The sequence below is a fragment of the Leishmania panamensis genome (genome assembly GCF_000755165.1).
Source record: "Leishmania panamensis strain MHOM/PA/94/PSC-1 chromosome 20 sequence".
In the NCBI taxonomy this organism is placed as follows: domain Eukaryota; phylum Euglenozoa; class Kinetoplastea; order Trypanosomatida; family Trypanosomatidae; genus Leishmania; species Leishmania panamensis.
In genome coordinates this window covers 418,422-440,647 of record NC_025866.1, presented here as the reverse complement: position 1 = coordinate 440,647, position 22,226 = coordinate 418,422, and the positions used below count along the sequence as shown (strand labels likewise).

Here is a 22,226-nt window from a genome sequence, read left to right as displayed (position 1 = left end):
AGAAAAAGGGTGGGTGGTGGGGAGGGGAAATGGCAGGGAGAGAGGTGAGCCGTGGGCATTCTTGAGGTTGCTCACGCACAACGGCGACATGGCACTCGGGGAAGGTTGAGAGTAAAAACAGAAGGAGGCAAAGGCGAAGGCAGCAACACGACCACAGACATGTCTGTAGGCTTCTTTTCAATGTGCCCCGTTGCATGCTGCTGTCGCTTTCCAATGCGCGCTCTTCAAATCGCCCGTAACATCACCGGACGCGGTGATTGCCTAGAAAGAAAAGGTGAAGGCATGACGATGGAGATGGAAATGTTGTTGTTGTTGTTGCGCACGTGAAAGAGTATTCTGTGCCGTGTAGACTTTCTCGTCTGCGCGTGTGTGTTGTGTGTGTGTGTGTACTCTTCCGCCGAAAAGCTGAGTAGTGGAACAGATCAACCACAACATACGTTCTTCACTTCGAACTGCGCCGATCGACTGCCGCATCGTCAGCACAAACGTACATGCAGCTGTGAGAAGGTGTCTATGAGCTAAGTGACCGTCATAGTACTCCCAGTGCGTGCAGATGCAGGTAGTCAAAGAGGTCGCGCTGTAGCCTGTAACGCGCAGTGTGCACTTGAACGTATAAGTCTGTCAGCACGGCACGACTCTCTTCTTGTGTCTGCAGCCACGCCTCCAGCTCGTAGCAAAACTGCTGCGTGCACAGCTCACTGTGGTACCAGCCGCGTAGTTCGTGAACCGTGTCCCTATAGGCGCGCAGCTTCTCCTCCAAGAGACTTTCTGAGGCTGTGAGAGCATCGTACTGGTTGCGCAACGCTGCCACATCCTCTTCCTTCGTGACCGGCAGTGGGCCGAGGGTAGCTGCATCAGAAGGCGCACCAGCAGTGGACGCCAATCTCTGTGTCAACCTCACAGCAGCCTCCAGATACTCACGCGCCCGCTGAGCTGCGGTGCCGCGAGCCCACACATGCAAGTTACCGGGCTCAAGAGATTTCGGATACTCCCGCAGAGATTGAAAGAAGCGTTGAGTCGTCGCCATCGTTGCCGTCTTTTCTGGTGCTGCCGCCGTATCCAATAGTGAGGACGGCGGAGCGCTGGCGGAGCCGGGGGCCCCTGTTCTGTGCTCCTCGTCTTCCTCCTCGCTTGGCGCATGCGATGCAGCGCTGGACAACGAGCGGTCTCGCTTTCGCTGCGGCGTCTGATCTGCCTTCTCTCCACTCAGCTCGGGGTGCCTCTTTCGAGTGTCCAGCACCACATCACGGTCGACATAGCGCTCCATCCTGTCCATCTGCTGCCCCGATGCAGGCCAGTGCAACGCGAGGGCCGGGTAGGCACGATTCACCGCCTTATGCCGCGTCTCTCCATCAGCAAACCCGTCCACATTCATGAACAAGTAGCCGTCAGTCTTAAGTTCACGTAGCCTTGGTTGACGAGGGTGAGAAGAGGTAAGCTGCTCGATAGCCGCGGCGACGTCGCTCTCAGTGTACTGCATTGTCTCCGCATTCGACGCATCAGACGACGAAAGTATGCAGACGCGGCGTTTAACGCTGGAAGAGGGCGAGGGGACGGCTGCCGTGCACACTTCACGAATAACGTGGGAGATGGTGTGCCGCTGAGGGGCCAGCACCTGCACCAAGCGCCGCACAAGTGCGGCATGCTGCTCCATCAGCTGGTGCAAGGAAAGGTCGTGTAGAGGGGAAGACGCTGTGGATAACGACAATGCCTCTTCGGCGGCCGTCGCGGTCACCACGGAGGATACAGTGCTAAGTGCCGAAGGTGTCGCCTGGCGATGTGTATGAGCATCTCTGCTACTTTCTCTTGGATACGAACGAGTGGCCTCGGCTGTGCCTGCTGAGTCAGAGTGTGGAACCGCGCTGGCGATGCGGCCTGTCGTTGTCGTCTCGTGCCTGCGTGAAAGAAACATCTGCCTCCACGTGTCGGGCTTCATGTAGTAGCGCATCCCGGTAATGCGCGATGCGCAGCCGCCTCCTGAACTCCCATCTTGCTGATACGAAACGCACGAGATCGGTTCAGCGGCTTCTGTTGCGTCGATGGCGGCAAGGTCCTCTGGATTCGCCCACCAAGTATCTCCCGTATCGCCATCGCCAAACACACTCGCAGCGACCAGCTCGACCGTCCACTGGCAGCAATTTATTGCATCTTCAAAAACCGCATACGTTCCCGTCGACTCAGCAGAGGCATACGCATTGCCGACTTGCCCCCGACTACTATCCTTCCAGATCTGTGAATTGGGAGGTAGCTCAGAGGCAAGATAAGCGGTGACGCCACCGTGTTCGCCCTGCGTCACGGCACACCTCAGTGCATCAGGCAGTGTACCCAGTACGCACGAGCAGCACGGCGCCGACGGCAAGGACAAGGATGATGACCCCATGAGGAGGAAGAGAGGTCAAGCTTGCCAAGCGAGAGATGGTTCAAATATACCCTACCGTTGATGCTGTACCACTGCGTACCACGGCAGGAGTTGTGAAGACAGTCAGAGATCATCTCAGCGTAATGGAAGAGAGGTGGAGGGAAGTGAGCAGGAAAGGTAACATGTAAAGGTGTACATGCTAGCGAGGGAGTGGAAATGGTAAACATCGAAGAGGATACCACTGACTGCGGCATCGGCTCGTGCATTGCCCAATGGGGGGAGTAAGCGGGAGGAAAGAAAGATGAAAAAGAGCGCAGGCAGTCATGTTTGTTTCTTTCTGTTCCTCGACTTCTTCACCACGCACCATCCTACCTTGCGCTTGAGGATTCGACTATCAGACACACCATTGTTGCCCTCGAAGTGAAGCGCATCCCTCTGCAGCGCCCAGTCATAACGAGTATACGTGTGGGCCTGGGTGAATTCCACCAGCAAAGTCAGAGAGGAGGAAAGGAAGGAACAGCACGAACTGGGTGTGATCGTTGTTCGTTTGGTGTGTCTGTGGGTGGCGATAGTGTACACGATAAGGTGAGAGGGTGAGGGGTGATTTAGGTACGAGGAAGGCACGGCGAGCTGCAGGAAGAACACGACGGTCACCAGAAGTACGCACACACACGCATGCCACGCAGCAGACTGGATAAACCGGCAGCAGAGGCAATGTTCCACTAGCCTCGTCGTGCGCGCTCCACCACAAGGCGAGCGGCCTCCTCACGACGCTCCGCAGCAGCCCTTTCGCGAGTGGCACGCTCAGTCTCCATGCGGGCTGCCTCGGCAGCCTTTGCTTTCTTGCGCTCCTGCACAACTCGCTGGTGTTCAGCCTCACGCTCGCGCTCCCGCTGCGCTTCGCGCAGGCGCTCTTCTTCTTCCTCTTGACGCCTGCGCGCCGCCGCAACTTTTCGACGCTCTTCGCGGATGGCTTCCATACGTCGAATCTGCTCTCCCGTGATGCCGCGCGGCGCAACCACTCTCAGAACGGGCGGCGTGCCAGGTGGCACGGTGTATGCTGTCTCGCCATCGAACTCCCCCTTGCTTTTCTTCGTGGCCTTTGTGCCTGTGCGGGCGTCCACCGAGGCAGCAGTCGTCAGAGGGGCTGGGGGTGCGGCGCCAATAAGCACCGTGTCGTTTGTCAGCGGGTCATCCGTGACGTTGCACGTCAGCATCACCTCGTACGAGCCACCAATCACCAAGGATTGGGCTTCCTCACCACCTTCACCACCCCCGCTCGCCGAAACTTTGGTGGCGCGGCGCGTGTGCTTCACCTTCGCTGGTGGCGCTGCAGGCGTCCACTTGAAGAATGCAATGCTGTCGGACACAAAAAATGGCAGTGGGTTGCCCATGCATTCCTGGTAACGCGCGCAGAGCGTCCCGACAAGTTCCGTCTTGTAGCTCGTCAGCAGCACCATGTCCTCGACCGGTTCCAGCGGCTCCCCTACCACGCAGGCGGGGCAGACTCGCACCAGGGTCGCCTGCCCAGTGATTGTAGGCAGTGGACGCGCATGAGTCAGACAGTGCCGGACGCAGCATAGCCGGCCACAACTCGGGCAGTTAGCGCGGCGCAGCGCCGCTGTGGCAACGCGGTTGCAGGCCTCGCATTTTAACGGCCCTGTCTTCGTCTTGATTGTATCAATGACGGTGCGGTATGGCGCCTGCATAGGCAGCACACGCACCACCAGCACCGTGTCGGCCATCGTTGTGACTGCCACTTGTGTGAGAAGACGCAGGTCGATGCGTTTCTGGAGAGTGAAACACGGAGTCAGCGTCATGGCAATGGAACGCTGCTCCTTTGCCGCGGCGGCCGCACGCTTGACGTGCTTTTCGCTAGTAGCAGCTGACTGCGAGGGCTTCGGTGTCTCACGCACTACGTACAGCACGTCGTGTGTTGTCAGAAAAATGAGCTCCTTGGCGGTTTCCGCGGTGGCCCAGTTGACAACACGGTCTACAGTGCAAGAGAAGACAACGCGCGGAGGGTCCAGCTCACGTGGCCGCTCCCAAACCATCTCGTGGGTAAGAGCGTTCAAGAAGAACTTCCTGCGGGGTTGGCCTGCCTCACCCTGGGTCCAGAAGGAGCGCCACGCACTGCCGATGGGGTCAAACTGCAGGATGGCGTCGAGGGCCACCGTGAGTCGGTTAGAGAGCGCACGTGGCACTGCGCTGGTGCCGCCACCTGCGGCCGGGCTCGGCACGGCCACCACGGCGTCCGTCTCAACGTAGATACCTTCGTAAGCACGGAAGACACTGTCAGCACGGCGCACTTTGCAGTGCCGCGTGTAAGTGCGGTCCAGCTTCGCCTTGAGGCGCTGGAGCTGCCTGCACTGAGTGTAGTGCCGCCACGCGCGTTGAATAGACACCGACAGGGCGTGAAAAGCGGCTTCGCGGCTCTGCTCCAACGCCAACACATGCTCCGGCTGTCGAATGAAGACCTTTCTGGTGCCAATTGCAAAGGAGTTGAGTGGCAGCACTCCTTGTTCGTTCTGCAAGTAGGCGAGGATGGCCTCGCACGCCGCCTTGTCGGTGCCACGAAAGGGCCGTGGATAGGTGCTCGGGCACGTGTACTTGAATCGCTTGAGGAACTTGTCAAAGTGCTGCCGGTAGCTGTAGCCCGCCCTACGCACCCGCACGTTCTCCAGAAGACCGAGGTACTTCACCTGGTGCAGCACCCGCGCCTCGTCGAAGAAGTCGGCCCGCTTGGCGTCGTTGGACTTGATGGTGCGCACGTAATGGGGAGTGCACTGCTTCAGTGTGCGCACGAGGTCAGCAGCCTGCTGGCGAATCTTGAAGCCGGCTGTGGTGTAGGCACGACGAGCTCCACCGGCCCCGGTAGACGGTGATACCGCCGCCAAGCCGTCCGCCAACACCTCCGTCAGTATCTCTAGTAAGAAATCAACCTGACTCTTCGCCAGCACCTCAACCACGTCGGCGCCGAGCCGATCCTTGTTCCGGCCAACGAAACCATCGGTGCTGTACTCGACATCGCCAGCGTAGTGTTTGATGATGAAGCCGCGCTCGCTGCGCAAAAAGTTCGGGTGGCTGCTGTACACCATATCCAGCTTGTCCAGCAACTTGCGGTCCGCCACAGACTCCTCTTCCTTCGCCATGGTGACGCACACATCGTCCATGATCGCGAACAGGCCTGGCGGACGCTCGCTCTCAATCAGGTCGCACACGACTTGGTTGTCAAAGTACTTGATGGTCTCCCACGGTATGTGTTCCCGTACGTATTCTTCCTGCTCCACTCGCAGCGTCAGCTCAATGAAGATCTGCTGCAGCTTCTCGTTCACGTAGTTAATGCAGAACTGCTCAAATCCGTTCTTGGTGAAAATCTCGAAGCCATAAATATCGAGCACGCCAAGCATGAGAGCGTGATGGGCATCGCCGAAGGCGGTGTTCACAGAGCTGACGATGAACTCAAAGACGCCCTCGTAAAGCACCTTCGCTAGGGCATCGCGAGTACTCCGACACTGCTGCACATCGAGTGGGGAGAAGACCACCTCTGTCGCGCCCATCTGCAGCTTCCGCCACGTCAGCGCCTTCAGCAGCGCCGCTGTATCGACACCGAGCTTCTCCGCAACAAACGCAAGCTCCTCAGTATTCGAAACGATGCACGGGTGCTGCCCCGCCGCCAGAGCCCCGCCCTCCTCCGGCGCCACAAACTCAAGCTCCCCGAGGTGCAGCACCAGACACAGAACCCTTATGACGGACACCTGATCCTGCGCAGCCATCCCCATCGCCTCCATCGCACTGAGTGTCTCACGCCAGCCGCACAAGTCGTTGATGCCGGTGCGAGACGTTAACTCCTCGCTGTGCTGCCCAGACCCCAAAGATGGGCGAAGAAACTTCCATAGATAATACGATGAAAACCGAGAGGAGGCGAAGGCCTTCGACTGGCCAACGCTGCTGCTACTGTCTTCCCTTTGCATGCGCATCTCTTGAAACACCTTGTGCCAGGTGATAGTAGCATTACCAGTGTGATCGTTGTCATCGTAGCCACCCGCAGCAGCAGAAACCTTCCGTCCACTCCCCGCTCCTTCTCTTGACGACCCTAATCCGCTGCCGTCCCCGTGCAGCTCAGCAGCCGCACCAGCGCACACCTGGTAGAAGATATGGAAGTTACTCTCCCCCACCTGTTGACTCGATACACGTGACTTCTCCAGCAAAAAGTGCGAGAGGTGACCGCCAACGGGGCCACCACAGCTGTCAAAATAAATCTCAAGGAACTTGCCAAAGCGTGAGCTGTTGTCGTTGCGCAGCGTCTTCGCATTGCCGAACGCCTCCAGTAGAGGGTTGGACTCGAGAATGATGCGCTTCACCCGCTGCATGTCCTTCGTGTTGCCAGAGACGGCAGAGATATATTGCATGATCTGCTTCGATGCTTCTGTTTTGCCGGCGCCTGATTCACCGGAGATGATGATACACTGGTTCTCCTCCTCCGACACCATGCTGCGGTACGTGTTCTCTGCCAAGGCGAAGATGTGCGGTCCGCCAAGAGCGGCGTCGCCGGGCTCCTGTCCCTCAGACAGCGCGTAGCGCACGCCGCCCAGCCGGCCGCTGTGCCTGTAGAACTGCATATGCGCATCATTGTAGAGGCCTTTAATCTCCTTGAAAGGGTTCACCACAAGCAGCACGGAGCCGATGTTTGTGTAGATCAGATCCTCGCGATGGCGGGTAGAGAGATTCTCAGCGATTGCCTTGTCGCTGATTTGCGGGAGGAGCACAAGATCCTCGACGCCGACCGTCTCACGCTGCTTGTAGTCGAATGCCATCAGAACATGAGTGAATAAGGAGCGCAAAAAAGAGGTTGAAGGAGACGCCAGCGCCGTTTTCACTCTTTGTTCCCTCTTTCAAGGGCAACCAAAACTATAATACGCAAAGTATATATATATATATATATGGGGGGTGGGGGTGTCGGTGAGGCAGATTGGTCACGGTTGCGTAAGCTGACGAGAGGGGCGATAATGACAGCCTCCCCAGTGCAATCTCGAGGCGCGCGCTGAATACGGCTGTGGTGCACCTAATCCTGGCAGGGAACTTTGTGTGAGGGTTGTGTGCTTAATTTCACCTACTGCATTACTTACCTTCTCCGAAGAGCGTGCGGACACAGCCGGAGATACAACAGAAACCGTGCGCAGCAGGCAACAGTTGCACCCTATCCTGGTGAGTAAAGCTATGTCTTTCGCTTTCGCAAACACACACACACACACAGAGAGACACCTCTGTTCGAGCACTACTAGCGGTAGTGTGTCACGAGCCTCAACAAGAGAAGAGGGGGAGAGAGCAAAGGAAGAGGTGGCATCAGTCATACAAAAAAAAAAGAGAGGCTCTTGAAACAGTACAGACATTGGAAGAGAGAAAGAAGGGCGGGGCGGGTTGGTGTCTGCGGCACATGATTAATGACCGCAGGGTTGGGAACAACGGCACTGTACTCTCCAGCACCGCGTCATGCACCACACTACCAGGCACATTCGCCAGTTTCACTAGCAATGGGTGCGTTGAATAAAAGGGTAAAAAAAAAGTGCAAGAGCGCACACGACGAGGCGCTATCTTAAGAGTGTCCTCTTTTGCTTCCCTTTCGCCCGTTCTTCGGAGGGAATGTGCGGTAGATTCGTGAAGACGGCACCGCCGCCGATGGCGAGCTGATTGCGACCACCGCAAAGGGCCGCCCAGAAGCACAAACGCACACCTGTAGACATGCACGCGTACATTCGAGCGCAGAGGTCAATAAGGTCCAAGAAAGAAAAAAGGACGCAGGCGAGAGGTGACGGAGTTGCCCATAGCCACACATCGACATGTCTGCGGTGCTGCGCTGCAGAAAGACTGCGGTGACGACCGTAGATCAGACGCGAGGGGAGGGAACAGAAAAGGACGCCAGCAGCTTAAGCTAACGAAACAGCGAGTACAGCAAAGATGCCGTGAAGAACACAAACGAGCAAAACAAAAAAAAAAACGGATGCGGAAAGCAGCAAGCCATCCGGAAACTTTGGTGCACGCAGGTCGACCTGGGGTATTTCGTAGACCCACGCCCCCGCGCTATTTCATCGTGCGGCATCCCCCCCTCGCCCCCTAACGACCTTCTCTACCTTCACAGTTAGCTCCATCCCCTCCCCCTCCCCCGCCAGCTGTCCTTGAGTATTCACCCTTTTGTTTGATGATGGGTTTGAATTTGCGTTCATATCTTTCTCCCTCGCTGACACTCTATCAACGTCGAGCAAGTCTGTCTTCAACAGTGGAGACGTCGGCTCTTTGTGTCCTGGCCTGGTCAGCTACGACCCTCTCACACCCCTTCTGCGTCTATTTCAGAGATGCAAGTGCGTGCATGTTTGATTTCATTTCTGCACTTACTCTCTCGCCCCCCCCTCCCCTACTGCTCTCATTCTTCTGCCCTGCATGGCGCAGCTGCCGCGTCCCAAGAAAGCACAAGAATGAGAGCAGTAGGGTAAGGCGAGCAGTGAGGGCAACAAAGAAGCATCAAGCAGAGAAGGGGGGAGGGTAGAGATAACGTGAAAAGAATGGAAGGTCACACTCCCCTCCCCTCTCCCTTCCCCTGTCTGCGCATACTCCTGCCGTTACTGAAAACATTTTTTCTCTTTTTTTTGGGGGGGACGAGAAGAGCGAGTGAATGAAGCATGTAAGTGCACCACATATGTCGCCGTCAGTTGTGCGAAGCTTTGTCAACTCGTCGTCTTGTGAAGATGGCCTCGGTGATGGGTGTGGTCACTCCATCGTGTGAGTGTGTAGGTAGCGGCGGATAACTTTCGCTGTGTACACCGAAGGGGGAGGAGGGGGGAGGAGCCGTGTGCGCGAGGTGAGGAGCGAGGGAGCGAAAGAACACAGGAGATACTGGAGAGAGGGAGGAGAAGCGGGAGACACGGAAAAAGACGCAGCAACCATCACAAGGAGGAGAGCCAGAAAAAAAAAACTCAACAGCGGAATAATAAAAGGAGAGTTGACGTCTAGCCCCTTCACAAGGCACAGGGTAAGAGAGGCAGTCAGCAGGGCCGAGTTCCACGCGGGAGAAAGAAGTGAAGAAGCGAAAGAGAGCAAAAGACACACATGAGAAATAATACAAACTTATTCACGTCCCTAAGCCAAAATGAAGCAACCAAAGTTCAAAAAAAAAGAGGATAAAATCGAAAGACTGCGTGGGGGGTGCGCGTGTGTGAAGGAGAACAGAGATGGAGGGAGAGAGACGGAAACACAGGGGGGGACACCGTCACAAGATAGTACCAACGTCATCAGACGAAAGGCGCGCAAACTGCAAAGCTGCCTCCACTCTTTGACCTTCCCATTATCATATATAGACACACGCACACGGACAAACCCTCCCTCCCCTTCTGCTTTTCTCGCCTCGGATACTAGAAAGATCAGTCATATACGAAGCAAGAGAGAAGGAAAGGAGAGATGAAAGGGGAAAAGAGACCCGAGGGGCGGGAGAGAGAGCGTAGACGACAGCAGCTTAGAGACACGGCAGGAAGGAGGTAAGGTACAGAGGGAACGTCTTTGCCAATACATTTTGACGGGCACAGCAAAGTACATGCACGCGCACACCCAGAGGCCACTACAAACGCGCAACACAAGCGAGCAGCGGTGCTGACGCTCTCCAGGCATCAAGAGAAGAGAGCAGCGGTGGGGAAAAATCGTAAGAGGGGGACTGGGGGCTTGTCGGCCTCTGCAGGCTCTGATCCACTACCCTTCCCGGTTGCGCATGCCACGTCCACCAGTAAGATGAGGGACCAGAGAAACGATGAAAACACAGGAAAGGAACTATGTATTCTTCACTTAGTACCTTTCGGAAGCATTTCGATTACACGGGCAATAAAAAAAAAAAACGAGAAAAACACAACGGGGAGCAGAGGAAAAGACAGCTGATCAAATGTGGAAAAGAGGAGAGAGAAAACAGAGAAGAAGAAAAAGGAGGGCGGCACTGCACCCACGCACGCAGGCACACCGACAAACCGCCTCTTCAACAACCACCTCAGAGTCTCAAGAACTGCATTTCGCTTCGTACCTTATGTGCATTGTGCGATTCCGGCTCTCTTTACCTTTCCACCACGCTGTGCTGCGATGTGCGCCTCGTTCCTTCGCTGCCCAGGGGGGGGGTTCTTCAAAACAGCGCAAGGCCCAGCAGGAAAGAGAAGAGCAAACGAAAGATCCCGCACGGATGCATCGAGAGCCAAGGAAGAGAGTCGAAAGAGGAACGATTCGAGACACACGCACAAGTGAAAGAGTCCATGTCGCACATCCGTACAAGAATAAGCTACACGAAAGGAAAGGCAACGAGAGCAACTGCAGTACAGCGCGCGTGTGTGTATGTGGGGCACCTTGTTTGTCTACAAATCGCTAAGGAAAAGGTAAAGAAAGAAACGAGTCGATGCCAATGATGCCTGCAAGTGAGTGAACAGAGACAGAAGAAAAAAAGGAACGAAAGAGAAGACATCCAAAAAAAAAAATGAACACACTGAAGTCACACAGACAGGGACACCCGAGATGGTAGTGCAAGGAGTAAAACTCTGCACAAGCGAAAACAAAAAGAACGAAATAGAGAGAAACAACAGAGAGAAACTGCACTCACCAGGGTGGAGAAGAGATGAGGATACTAGAAGAAGCCTATGACTTGTTGAGTCAGTCAATTGTGTTTCTGGGCGTGGGTCTGGGTGGATGGGGCGAGTAAAAAGGGAAAGAGACGGGAAATGGAAACGCGTCGTGCACGACAAAGCAAACAAAAGAGAAGTACTCAGTGAAACGCATAGAGAGCGCATCACTGCACCTTTTTCCTTCCTCTGCTCCTCAGTACTGATAGGCTTTCCATGCACTCGTTTTTGGGGGGGAGGGGATCTGGCCTTTTTTTTTTGCTAATGTGGCATTAAAAACTCAACTGGTAGCTGTACTGCGTGTCTCTACCCTGGGCGTTTTCTTTGAAAATCCTTTTCGTCTTCCCCGATTTGAAGACAACGCAGAAAAAAAAAAGTAGCGCTGTGGTTCTGCATTGTTGCCGTGCTGATGAGTTATAGGTGAGCTCCGGGATTTGGGGGGGGGGGGTTGAGTCACGATCTGGGTGAGCTTGTCCTCTATATGTAAAGCACGACACTAGCAGAAGCTCTACACGTGTCACATGCACGCATGCAAAACCAAAACTAGGCAGCGCGTCGAGGCGCAGCGAGGAGAGCCGAGGGAACCATAAAATAGAACAAAACAAAATAAAAAACGAAAAGTTCGTGACAAGACGGTATACGGGGGAAAAAAAAAGAAAAGAAAAGAGATGCGAAAAAGAAGTTCGGGACACCGAAACAAAAGTCCTGCCAATGGAAAGTACTGAGGGGGGAGGAAGGAGGGAAGCTGCAGAGAGGAGAGACGAAATGGGACAATAGCGAAAGTATCGATGACATCTACGCCAAGGAAGCACCTGCTTCAGAGTGTAAACCAAGAGATGTGATGAAGAGCGGCCTTACCTGGTAGGCGGAGGAGTGGCACATTTTCTTTGTCGGTGCGGTGAGCACCAAAATAAAGCTCCACTCGTAGAAGCGGAAATGACAGTAAAGGCCAGAGAAGAAGTGCGATGGCGGAGTTGTGGTTGCAAAAGGTACCCACGCAGACCTAGGCTACCAAGAGCAAACAAAGACGCAGTAAGAACTAAAGAAATGATCACCTACGCACAGCAAATGTGGTAACAGTAGTAGGGGAAAACAAGACGAGAAGGGGTAAGGAAAACGCCGTCGTGGTTAGATGTAATGACGTTGTGAAAATAGGGTATTTGCGTGCGAGATAGAGGACGTAATTTATTTGCTGCTACGATTGAGGCTAAGAAGACTTGCATGCATGAGCGCGGGAAGAGGGTCGACGTATGCATCACAAGAATCAAATGGAAGGGAGTGATGAGCAACTGATAGTCGGCAGGGGAGGTGAGGGCAGCAGTTTGTCTAGATATGCAGCGTGGCCATGACAATTGTTAGAAGAAAAAACGAGTGTGTGTAGAGAGGGAGCAAGATGAGGTGGAGTAGGGTGGCCTAATAGTGAAAAAAAAAAGAAAAAGTTGTAAATCAAGAGGAGCAGATGGGCACAGTAGAGCAACGAAAAGAGAATGAGAAGAGGGGAAGAGGCCCAATAGATAGGGTTGAGCAGCATTTGCCTTGTCAACACATAGCTGCTTCTTTTCCTTTAAGGAGGATTTTGAGGGTAAGGAGGACATGGCACCACGACGAGCATGAGTCAAAGCTGCAAACCGTGTGTTTGTAGGAGTCTAGGGACTTCTTTTTTTTCTCACCGGCGTTATTTTGTGTTCCAGGTAAAGCGTTGAACTGCCCCTCCTTTTCGCCTCCTCATCACTGGCTACTCCTCACGTTGTCCTCCCGCTCCTGCCGCCGCCACAGCGGCCTTAGTCCACCACCTAACCTGAGGAGGGAGAACAAACACATGAGAAAGGGAAGAGCACGCGAAACAAAAAAAAAAGGAATGAAGAATGGATAAACGAAGACGCAGAGAAAAGCCGAAGGAAAGAAAAGGGGAAACCAAAATAAGGAGGCAGACAGAGGTGGGGAAAGGCGCCGTCGCCTTCTCTCTCCACCTCTGTCTTGTATTGGAGGATGCTGCACAGGCTCTTTAAAGTGAACATTGTATACACGCGCGCTGATATGTATGAAATACACGGAAGAGTGTGTCTGCTTGTGTGTATTGACACATTCGTCATCCTTCCTTGGTGTAAGGAGTGTCCCTGTACGCATGTGCTTGTCCTACTCCCCCTCCGCCTCCCCTTCTTTACTGGCTGCGTGGAGTACATCAAGTGGCCGTAGGCGCCGATTACAGAAGAAAAGGGTAGGCAGATGAGAGGAGGCAAAGATCCTAGGTAGAAGACAATTAGGAGACAGTGAAAGAGAGAGGAGGAGCTGTTGTATAGCCAGCACTCTCCCCCCCCGCGTTCTTCACCCCTTCCCCCCCCCCCTATATTGCCTCCGTTAGCTTTGTTCCTTTCTTCCCTTCCCGAAGACAATTAGTGCAGCCCTCCCTACCCATGTGCGCGTCGGTGTGCTTGTCTGCCTGTCTGCGTGTGCCGTCGTGTCTCTCTGGGTTGCCACCATGCACCTACGCACAGCGATAAAGGCACAGACAGCGCCATAAAAAAAAGGAGGGTGATGAGGCGGAAAGAGAGGAAGAGAGAGAGACAAGCTCTAAAATTGTCCTGGGTGCTAGATGGATGCCGTCGATGTGAAAGAGGACCGAATAATAATAATAATAAAACGAGAAGGTATGGCAGGAAGCTGGAGGAGATTCCAGTAAGAATTTCCTTCGTCTTTTCCAGTAATTGAGCGCACTCTCCAGCCAAACAAAAAAAAAATAGGAGGAGGAGTGCCGAGACAAGAGAAGGCCCCACAGTTTCCACGGAACGGTGATAGAGCCAAGGTGACAAGCGAAACTCTTGTTCAGTGAAATAAATGAAAAAAAAAGGGAAGAGAAAACAAAACAAAACAAGTAAAAATGAAGAGCGCACTGGATTTGGGAGGTGAGGCAGACATAGTCAAATCCACCGACCAGACGCACATACACACGCATAAACCAGTAAATAAAAACGACCGAGAACCGGTACAATGCAAAGAGGATGCCTACTTCCTCCACTCAAAGCCCTTGTCCACCTTTCTTCACCTTGATCGCACCTTCGTCCCCCTACACACACATACAAACAATACACATACGCCCTCGCCTCCCGACCTGCTTGTCTACGTTCCCTTTTTTCTCATATGACCACTACGTGCTATGCGACTTCGACGCACAGTTGCAGAGAAGCCACACAATGCATACAACCGCGTAGTAACAAGTGAGTTTTGCCTTTCACTCTCCCCGCACGCCCCACACCACACTATCTCAACCCCCTCTTTACCAGGGGTAGGCGCACAGGTCGATTAAGCAAACGTGTGCGCTATTAAGATGAACGCGCCCAGGGAATGCAACATAGGCCATGGTGTGAGGCAGATTCTATTTTTTTTTGGGGGGTGGGGGGAGCTTCAGCGTGGCATTCTGCCACGAGCAGGCCCACTGCAGGTCAGGGTCCTTTGAAACCCTGTGCCATGCCTGGGAGCCATGCCCCGCTCTCCGACGCTTGCAACTGCAGCATGCCACAGTATGATGCAGTGGCTCTCCATACTGCAGTGAGAGGGACTCGATAGGGCCACTAGGGGTGTCCCCCTTATGCTTCCGGGATCTGGGTCTCATCGCACTACCTGGTTGGATAGAGAAGATGCCGCACACCTCACACGAATGCATTGTGGGGCTGATCGGTAATGATCCCTGCGCGCCGTTTTTCGTTTAGTGCTCTTGCTCCGGTCACCTCTGCAGGCCATCTGGGAGTGATACACCGTGCCAGGAGGGCTTGACAGCGTCTGCGTACAGTGTGTGCATTTTCAGATATCGGGGTCTGTTTCAGGATGACGTCGTTGTGGAAGAAGAGAAGCCCGCTATCCTCCTCTTCTGATTTGGGCAGTGTTATTGACATGCTTGTCTGAATGACTTGCCTGCCTGGGGAAAACCAAAGAGAGAAAAGGGGAAATGCGACCCAAGGTGAGTCCACGCAAGTGTTAGAGGGACGGAGTTGGAAGGCGCAAGAAAGAGCGTACGGGAGCCCAGTGCTAACAAAACAAAAAAAAAGGGAAAAGCGTAGAATAAATCAATGACAAGACGGATTCAAGACGAGCGATGCAAAGGATCGCTGAGGAGAGCACAGTACACACACGCACACACACACAAAAAAAAGAAGCGAAGACCCAGAAGTGATCCAAATAAAAAAAAATGAAAAGACGAAAGCGGTGGGGAAAGAAGGGGGAGACACTCGTAAAATGAGACCCAATGTCACAAAGCAGCGGGAGAGCAACAAAGAGAAGTGCCGCTGAGGGAGACACCCGCAGATGCCTTCTCCTTGTCTGCTACATCGTTTGCACCAAAGAGCTGAAAGAAGAACAAAGTCTATCCCACCACCACATCGATACACCGAAGTCTCCCACCCCACCCGCTGTATCGCTCCGCTTTGTAACTGCATTTCCTTGCCCTTCTATGCATGGGGAAGGGTGTTGGAAAGCGGAGAAGTCTGCGATCTCCTTTCAATGAAGAATACAATAGGACAAGAGGCTAAGCACTGTGGCGCACATGCACAGAGAAAGATCTACAACGCTGAAGGGAATAGTAATCCCCCAGGAGCTTTCTCGCCTCACGTCAGGGACGTCAACGCACATCGTCCTACATTACAAGAGAGAGGTCAAGGGAGCGAAAGGAATAATAGTAGTCAGAGAGCACTTTTCTTTTTGTTTGTGTTTTTTTTTTGCTCTCCACAAGCCGCAAGAATACGTGCGCATAAAACAACAACAGGCAAGCAAAAGTGAAAACAACAACAAAAAAGCGGGCCAGCAACGGCTTCTAGTGAAGGGTTTGGCACGTACACGCAGAGAGGGAGAGAGCCCCGTATAGAGAAGTGTCACCGTCGCACAAGAAAAATACAGTTTGACGTGTGTTTGCTTTTCTTTTTTCTTCTCTGCACTGTCTACTGGGGTGCCCCTTCGCTCTGATCCGGAGAACGGAAGGAAGAGACCAACTACGGCACGAAAAAGGGAAAAAAAACAAAGAGGGAAGCAAAAAAGAAAAAAGGACACATGGGTGGAAAACAACGACTGCAACAACGCACACACACACAGAGATGGGAGAGAGAGAGAGACTCAGAGGGTGCAATAGGAGCTGAAAAAGAGCGTGGGAAGCACCGGCGCCGCAAACGCAAAAATGCCAAGAAAACCAACCACAGTTGTGATGACTGCAGCATCCAGAAGGAAGCGCACTACACACTCAACGAAACACGCACATACTTGCACTGCATATTTGCTCGCAATGCATCCATTCTGCTACCAAACATGAGGTTCAACTCCATTCCACTCGGCTCCAGTTGCGTCTCACAGGCTTAATTATGTGTTGCGCGCCGGCCATAAAAAGATTCTACATTAATGGGTCAACATGGCTATTCATTGGCGACCGCAGTATCAGACGCTTCCCTTCCACCGCCTCATAGACTGCCTCCTAATTGCACCCATTATGCCGATCGCCACGCGGCGCATCCGACTCGGGGTGGCACGCGGGCACCCCTCACCAGGAGGCAGCGAGGGTCGGGCGGGATACGCTCGAGCCACACTGACTCCCCGCCCATCACATGAGTAGTGCCAACGTGCTCGGTGTCGCAGGTCGCTCCACCGCAGCGCCACCCAGGACCTGACCGCTGACATCCGCAGCGATACATCGCTCTGACCTCCCCTGCGTCGTAGGTGGTTGGCCCCGTCACCACGGGAGGGGGCGTGGCATTGGCAGGGATACGGGGGAGCTGACTGGCTTCCCCACACTAAGTGGGCGTACTAGACCCTGGAGACCATCTGCACGGCGGCGTCTCCCCATCCCCACCCCGTCATCTGCTTTTGCCCTACATAAGGGCGTTCGGCGAGGAAAAAAAGACAGCTGCCCTCATTTTGAATCCCTGTGCCGCCTTTTCCTTTACGCTTTCCTTCCTCTCGTGGCGCTGTCGTTCCTGTGCAAAAACTAGTTCTACTGCGGCGACTTCCTACCCGTGCCACTCCTGGACTAGCACGCAGCTGTCTGCCACGTCACACGCACCAACAGAGATACGTAAGCATAGCCGTCGTAGCGGATGACCGCAAGAAAGAAAAAAAACACTCACCGACAAGGGCACTCAGCTCAAAGAAGCAAAAAAAAAAAGAAGGCGTAGCACAGTCTCTCCGCATTGGGCGGTTACGCACAGAAAAGCAAACTCGAGAAAACCCCACGTGTCCTCCATCGACGTGCATGGGTGTCAGGTGCAGCAGGTCTCCCAGTGTTTATGTGTGCCCGTTGTGGTCTTTTCCTCCTGTGGCGTGCAAAGCATTTGAAGTTGCAAGTGCTCGTTCTTTTTCTATACCATTTTGCTTACCACTTTTTCTCTCTTTCAACGCATCGCAACTACCCCCCCTTCCCTCCAGCGTCACAGCCAACGAGCATTCTGCCTCATGCTTTTCTTGTCAATGTGCAGTACCGTCTGTTCCCATCTTTCTGTAATGGGAGTAGGTGTCAGCAAGCTTGACTTTAGCATGGAAGAAAAGTAACAAAGATGTTCACAAAACTGATGACGCAGGCGAAAACAAGAAGGATGAAACCAACACCCAGCTGCATTCCATCCGGGTGCGAGTTATCAAGACCAGGGAAGTCTCGAATTCTCATGCATACGTCCACGGTGCCGCGCATGAAGCTACCCTGATTACGCAGATAGCAGTCCAATATGCAGCCCCAGGAAATCGAAAGCACAACCGCGGCCACCAAGTTCAACACAATGCACAAGTACTTGACGCAGTAGCAGCAGCACGCATTCAGAAGATTTGCCAAGATCGAAGCGATGAGAATGATGGCAGCTCCAATGGCGAAAACCTGCGCCGCCTTGAAGCGACTCACGCGCCCCGGGCACTCTGACCAGACATCGGCAGTCTTTTCCGAGTACGTCAATGTAAGACATTTATCGCGAATTCCCCACATCGTGATGCAGTAGCCATTGGTGACTCGCTTAGCGTTCTCGCTCCGCGGCACGTACATCGCCAGCGGAGTGCCAACAGTGATAAAGAGTACCGCCACAAACTGGAGGATGCCGAAGAGAAAACCCGAAATGCAGCCCATTTTCTCTTCGCAGGTGGTGATGATTGAAAGGGGTAGGGGGGATTGTCTTCTGCTTAAGGTACGTGTAGGTGTACGTTGGTGTGTGTGTGTGTGTCTGTGTACTTCTTCTTTGTATACGAGGAGGATTGTTACACCCTGCAGAGGGACTCGAAGTAAAGAGGGAAAAGACAGATGACCAAACTCTGAGAAAGAGCTGAAGGAAGTCGGAAAATGCGGGCAGGGGCGAAGACGAGGGTCGAGAGGGCAAAGGCACAAAACACTACAAAACAGAAGGGGTGATGACACTATCAGATCAAAGAGGGGGGCGCGTCTTGTGCACTTCTGTTTTGCTTTGTTTTCTTTGGAGGGGGCAGGGGATTAGTGAGGAGCAGGGTTCAGTGAAGAGAACGGGCAAGTGAGTGATCTCGCTGCGCTTGAGCGCTTGGCTGTATGAGTGTAGGCACGTGAAGTAGGTGCGTCAGCGACACACGGCAAAGAGAGCGAAGGATAATGACTTGGTAGGCAGAAGCGGGCCTTTTGTTTCGCTAGAAACAAAAAAATGCAGAAGTCAACAAGAGAGATGAGTAGAACATAGAGGGAAAGAGAGAATGAAATACGCAACAAATATGAAAGAGATGCTTTAAGCAAAATAAAGCGGCGCAAACAAAATCAAACTGAAAAACCTGAAGATAAGGAGGTCAATGGCAACGAACGAGAGAATGGAGCTGAGTCGTATGGTATGTTCCACGGGGGTATTTGGTTTCGAGGACAGCGACTTGCACACAGAGAAGACACTTCAAAAGTACATTTGTGCGTATGAGTGTATTTGCATGTGCGTGAGTGAGTGTGAGTGAGTGTGTGTGTGTGTGCACGTGCATGTATCCGTGACGCACAAACACACGTGGAGAAGGGCCAGAATAAACGTACATAACAGTAGAAGTGGCGTGTTTCGTTGTTGGGTTTGGATAACCGAGGAAATGCAAGTCAGCAAGGGAGAGGAGTGCAGAGAGAACGCAGAAAGACAATCGAACAGTGTGTGTCTTTGTGTGTTTGTCTGCATAAGAGACAGCCTACGTTGCCAGCGTGAGATTGAGTAGACTCAACATAAATACTTCAGCTGACACTAATTCCTTCTGTTGGTTCGATTCGCGGGAGGCGGCTCGAAGGGTACGAAGGGGAAGAGACGCAGACCACTCGAGACGCTGCACACCCGAGATAACAGAAGCTCTCTTTTTCAACTTTACCATTTCGTTGATTGGTGGGTGTTTGGGGGGGAGACTTTGCTTCTACTATGCTCTCCGCACATGATTACGCACATATATGAACGTTACGAGAGTGCAGAGGCCTTTAACGTCAGCACACGTTCCTTTGTATAGCACCGTGTCAGTAAAACGAGGCTTCCATGAGCCCTAATGCACATCTCTTTTGCTTGTCTGTGTGTACCTGCCCTTCTCCGAGTAGGAGTGTAAGAGCGTTTCCTTTACGCTGTGCGAGAGGAAAGTGCCGCACATTCTCGACATACGGCGTCGCTGCTTTTCTTTTCGTGTGGCTTCCAAAAGAGACAAAACGAACAAAGAGAGATACACTTTGATCGCTGTCTGATCACTCTTTGTCTGTCGTCCTCTCAGTCTCTGATGCTCGCTTTTCTTTCAGACTTGCGAAGGTGCTGCTTCATTCCTCTCTACCTCTGTCTGTCGCGCGTCGAGTACTGCTAGTTGCTTTGAGCCCGCCTCTGGTGTAGTGATGATGGTGAGGGGGAGGGGGGGGGACAACTGCGCAGAGGTGAGTGCGGAACTGTGAGCTTATACGCACGAGCGCGCGGTCGTTTACTCCAATCCAACGTAATTTCCGCATAGATCAGCCTTTTTTTCTCTGTTGTTGCATTCCCCACTCCCTTCGAGGTGTGTTTTTTTCGTTCTACTCTCCCCCGCGTTTGTGGCTACGGGCTAACACCACGCCCAAGGGAAGCGCTCGCAATGTTGCCGTACTCCGTGAGGGGGGGGGGGCATTCAATCCAGTAGGTCTCGCTGTGTAAGCGTCGGCGCTTAGCTTCCTTCGTGAAGGAGTACTGGTCTACAGCACCACGAAGAGGTGGCCTACATCATTGGGGCTCGAGGTATGTCGTTGATTTCTTCGTTGTGATATGAGAATCCACCAATAGAGAGAGAGCGCGCAGGAAGAAGGGGACACAAGGAAAGGATCAAGCCCATCCGACCGAGAAACTGAGAGGACAAACTCCGATAATAAGTGAGCAACAAACGCAGGCAACGCGAAGAAGAAGAAAAGAAATTAAGCCTGCACAAAGCTGATAGAGAGGGGCAATGGAAACACGTACGACAGCGCTGAGAGGGAAAAATGGGCGTGGGGAAAGAAAACCCAAAGACTCCAAGGAGGACGAGAACAAATAACAGGAAAGCACGCAAGCACGCACGCACGCACGCAACACAGATGCCACACAATAGATAACAAGAAAAATGAAAAAAGAGAGAGAAGGCAATAACGACACGTCACTGCCTGAAGGCATCCACTCGCTCTTTCACAACGCACACATGCGTAAACACCAGTGTACGCCCATGTGCGCGCACACACAAACGCACGCTTGCGGTGTCTCATCGGCTAATTTGAAGAAAAGGGGGAAGAAGAGAAGAGAGGTACCACGGGCCCACTTCCGATGTTGTAGGTCAAACCGCAGTCACGCTCTTATTGCTTGCTGCTGTAGTGAGGATGGCCTGTCGGAGATTTCCACTCCTTTCTTCCGCCTTCTAGGGACAAACGTAGTCGCAAAAGGTTCTAATGACTTTCCAAAGCGCTAAGTAGACACATGATGCAATGGCGTCAGGGCAAAGACGAGAGAACAGAGGAGAACGGAAGGGAGAAGAGGTAGAAAGGCAAAGTAAACACACGAACCAAACAAGACAATAGAAGACTGAGGATATGGCGAACACCACGAGGGGGGAGAAAAAAACGCGTGTCACACTCAGAGAAGATGACAGCGGTCGAAAGAAGCAGACAAACGCACCACAACAGAAAGTCCAAGAAGAGGCATAAAAGGCGGGTGTCCCATGTTCCTCTCTCCAAAAAGAGCAGAGGGGGTGACGCGAAGACGAGGAAAAGACATCAGGACAAGTAGCAGGCACGCGGGATATACATAACGTCAACGAAACAGTCAGCACAACCATTTTTTTGCATTTTAATCACCTTCATCAAAAGATACTACCCCACACCTTTTCAGTTACCACGCTTAACATCTCCACAGCAGCTACAACGCGGCTCCAGATACTCACATATCCCTGCACCGTAATTCGCCTTTCAACCGCTTCCAAAAACTTCCTTATTCACAAGAAATTCGCCCTCATATTCAACCTTTTTTCCTCCCATTGGCCCTACAAAGCGAAGAAAACATGAGGCCGACAACAAATAGCGGCACCCGCCGTTATAAGCGCGCCATCGCCAGTATCGCACGCCACCCCCGCCACCCCTCAAAAAAGAGGGAAGCGCTAACGATCAAAGCAGCAGTTCTACCCGTCCCTCACTCGTGATAAAAAAAAACATGACAGACGTTTGCAAAGCCAAAGCACAACATGACAGAAAAAAAAACTCTCAGCACACAGCCGCACACACAGAGGAGGGGGTGCCCTCCTGCCGCCACGGTGTGCGGTGGAGTTGTCGAGGGGACAAAGGCGGCGCATTGCCCACATGCGTGCACCACTGGGTGCGGTGTGCGGCTACCCTCGGCGGCAGAGGACCGAGGAGAGGCGAGCAAGAGGCCACGAGCGACGCCAAGCGCACGACGGGAAACGGGTCGCGCTCAGCCTCGCTGGTGGGCCGGCGGCGCGTGGAGCCCGCGCAGCCATCCGACCTGCCTTCCCGATTCGCCTCGCGCCACCCACGCGCTCCGCTACCCCTCCCACGGTCCCTCGCCTCGGCACGCCACACCTGCCACTCATCCCCCCTGCCCCCATCCAAGCCGCAGCGGCCCCCTCTGCCTACGCACATGCGCACGCAGGCGTGGCAGCACGGTGTGGTCCCGCAGCACTAGCAGAGGGAGAGAGGCAAAACGCGCAGCGCTGACAGGAGAGCGCCGCAGGCAGGGTTGGGGCGAGGGGGACCGTGAGAGGAGAGCGGCCCATGGCCTGGGCACACGCGCGCGGCCACCAGCGGT

General features: G+C 53.5%; 3 protein-coding genes across 3 annotated transcripts, besides 2 other annotated features; all 3 read right to left on the bottom strand.

Moving 5' to 3' along the window:
• Positions 1–529: 529 nt before the first annotated feature.
• On the bottom strand, positions 530–2,380 carry LPMP_201020 (hypothetical protein; the record flags this gene model as incomplete). The annotated part of the gene is made up of 1 exon (XM_010699999.1): positions 530–2,380. One exon carries the CDS (start codon positions 2,378–2,380, stop codon positions 530–532), a length of 1,851 nt encoding a protein of 616 aa, XP_010698301.1.
• Positions 2,381–3,081: 701 nt separating this feature from the next.
• LPMP_201010 (myosin IB heavy chain, putative) lies at positions 3,082–7,176 on the bottom strand (the record flags this gene model as incomplete). Its single annotated transcript, XM_010699998.1, has 1 exon — positions 3,082–7,176. One exon carries the CDS (start codon positions 7,174–7,176, stop codon positions 3,082–3,084), a length of 4,095 nt encoding a protein of 1,364 aa, XP_010698300.1.
• Positions 7,177–14,424: 7,248 nt separating this feature from the next.
• Positions 14,425–14,836: a repeat region.
• A 1,430-nt stretch (positions 14,837–16,266) lies between these two features.
• Positions 16,267–16,819: a repeat region.
• A 684-nt stretch (positions 16,820–17,503) lies between these two features.
• LPMP_201000 (amastin-like protein) lies at positions 17,504–18,085 on the bottom strand (the record flags this gene model as incomplete). Its single annotated transcript, XM_010699997.1, has 1 exon — positions 17,504–18,085. One exon carries the CDS (start codon positions 18,083–18,085, stop codon positions 17,504–17,506), a length of 582 nt encoding a protein of 193 aa, XP_010698299.1.
• Positions 18,086–22,226: the final 4,141 nt, after the last annotated feature.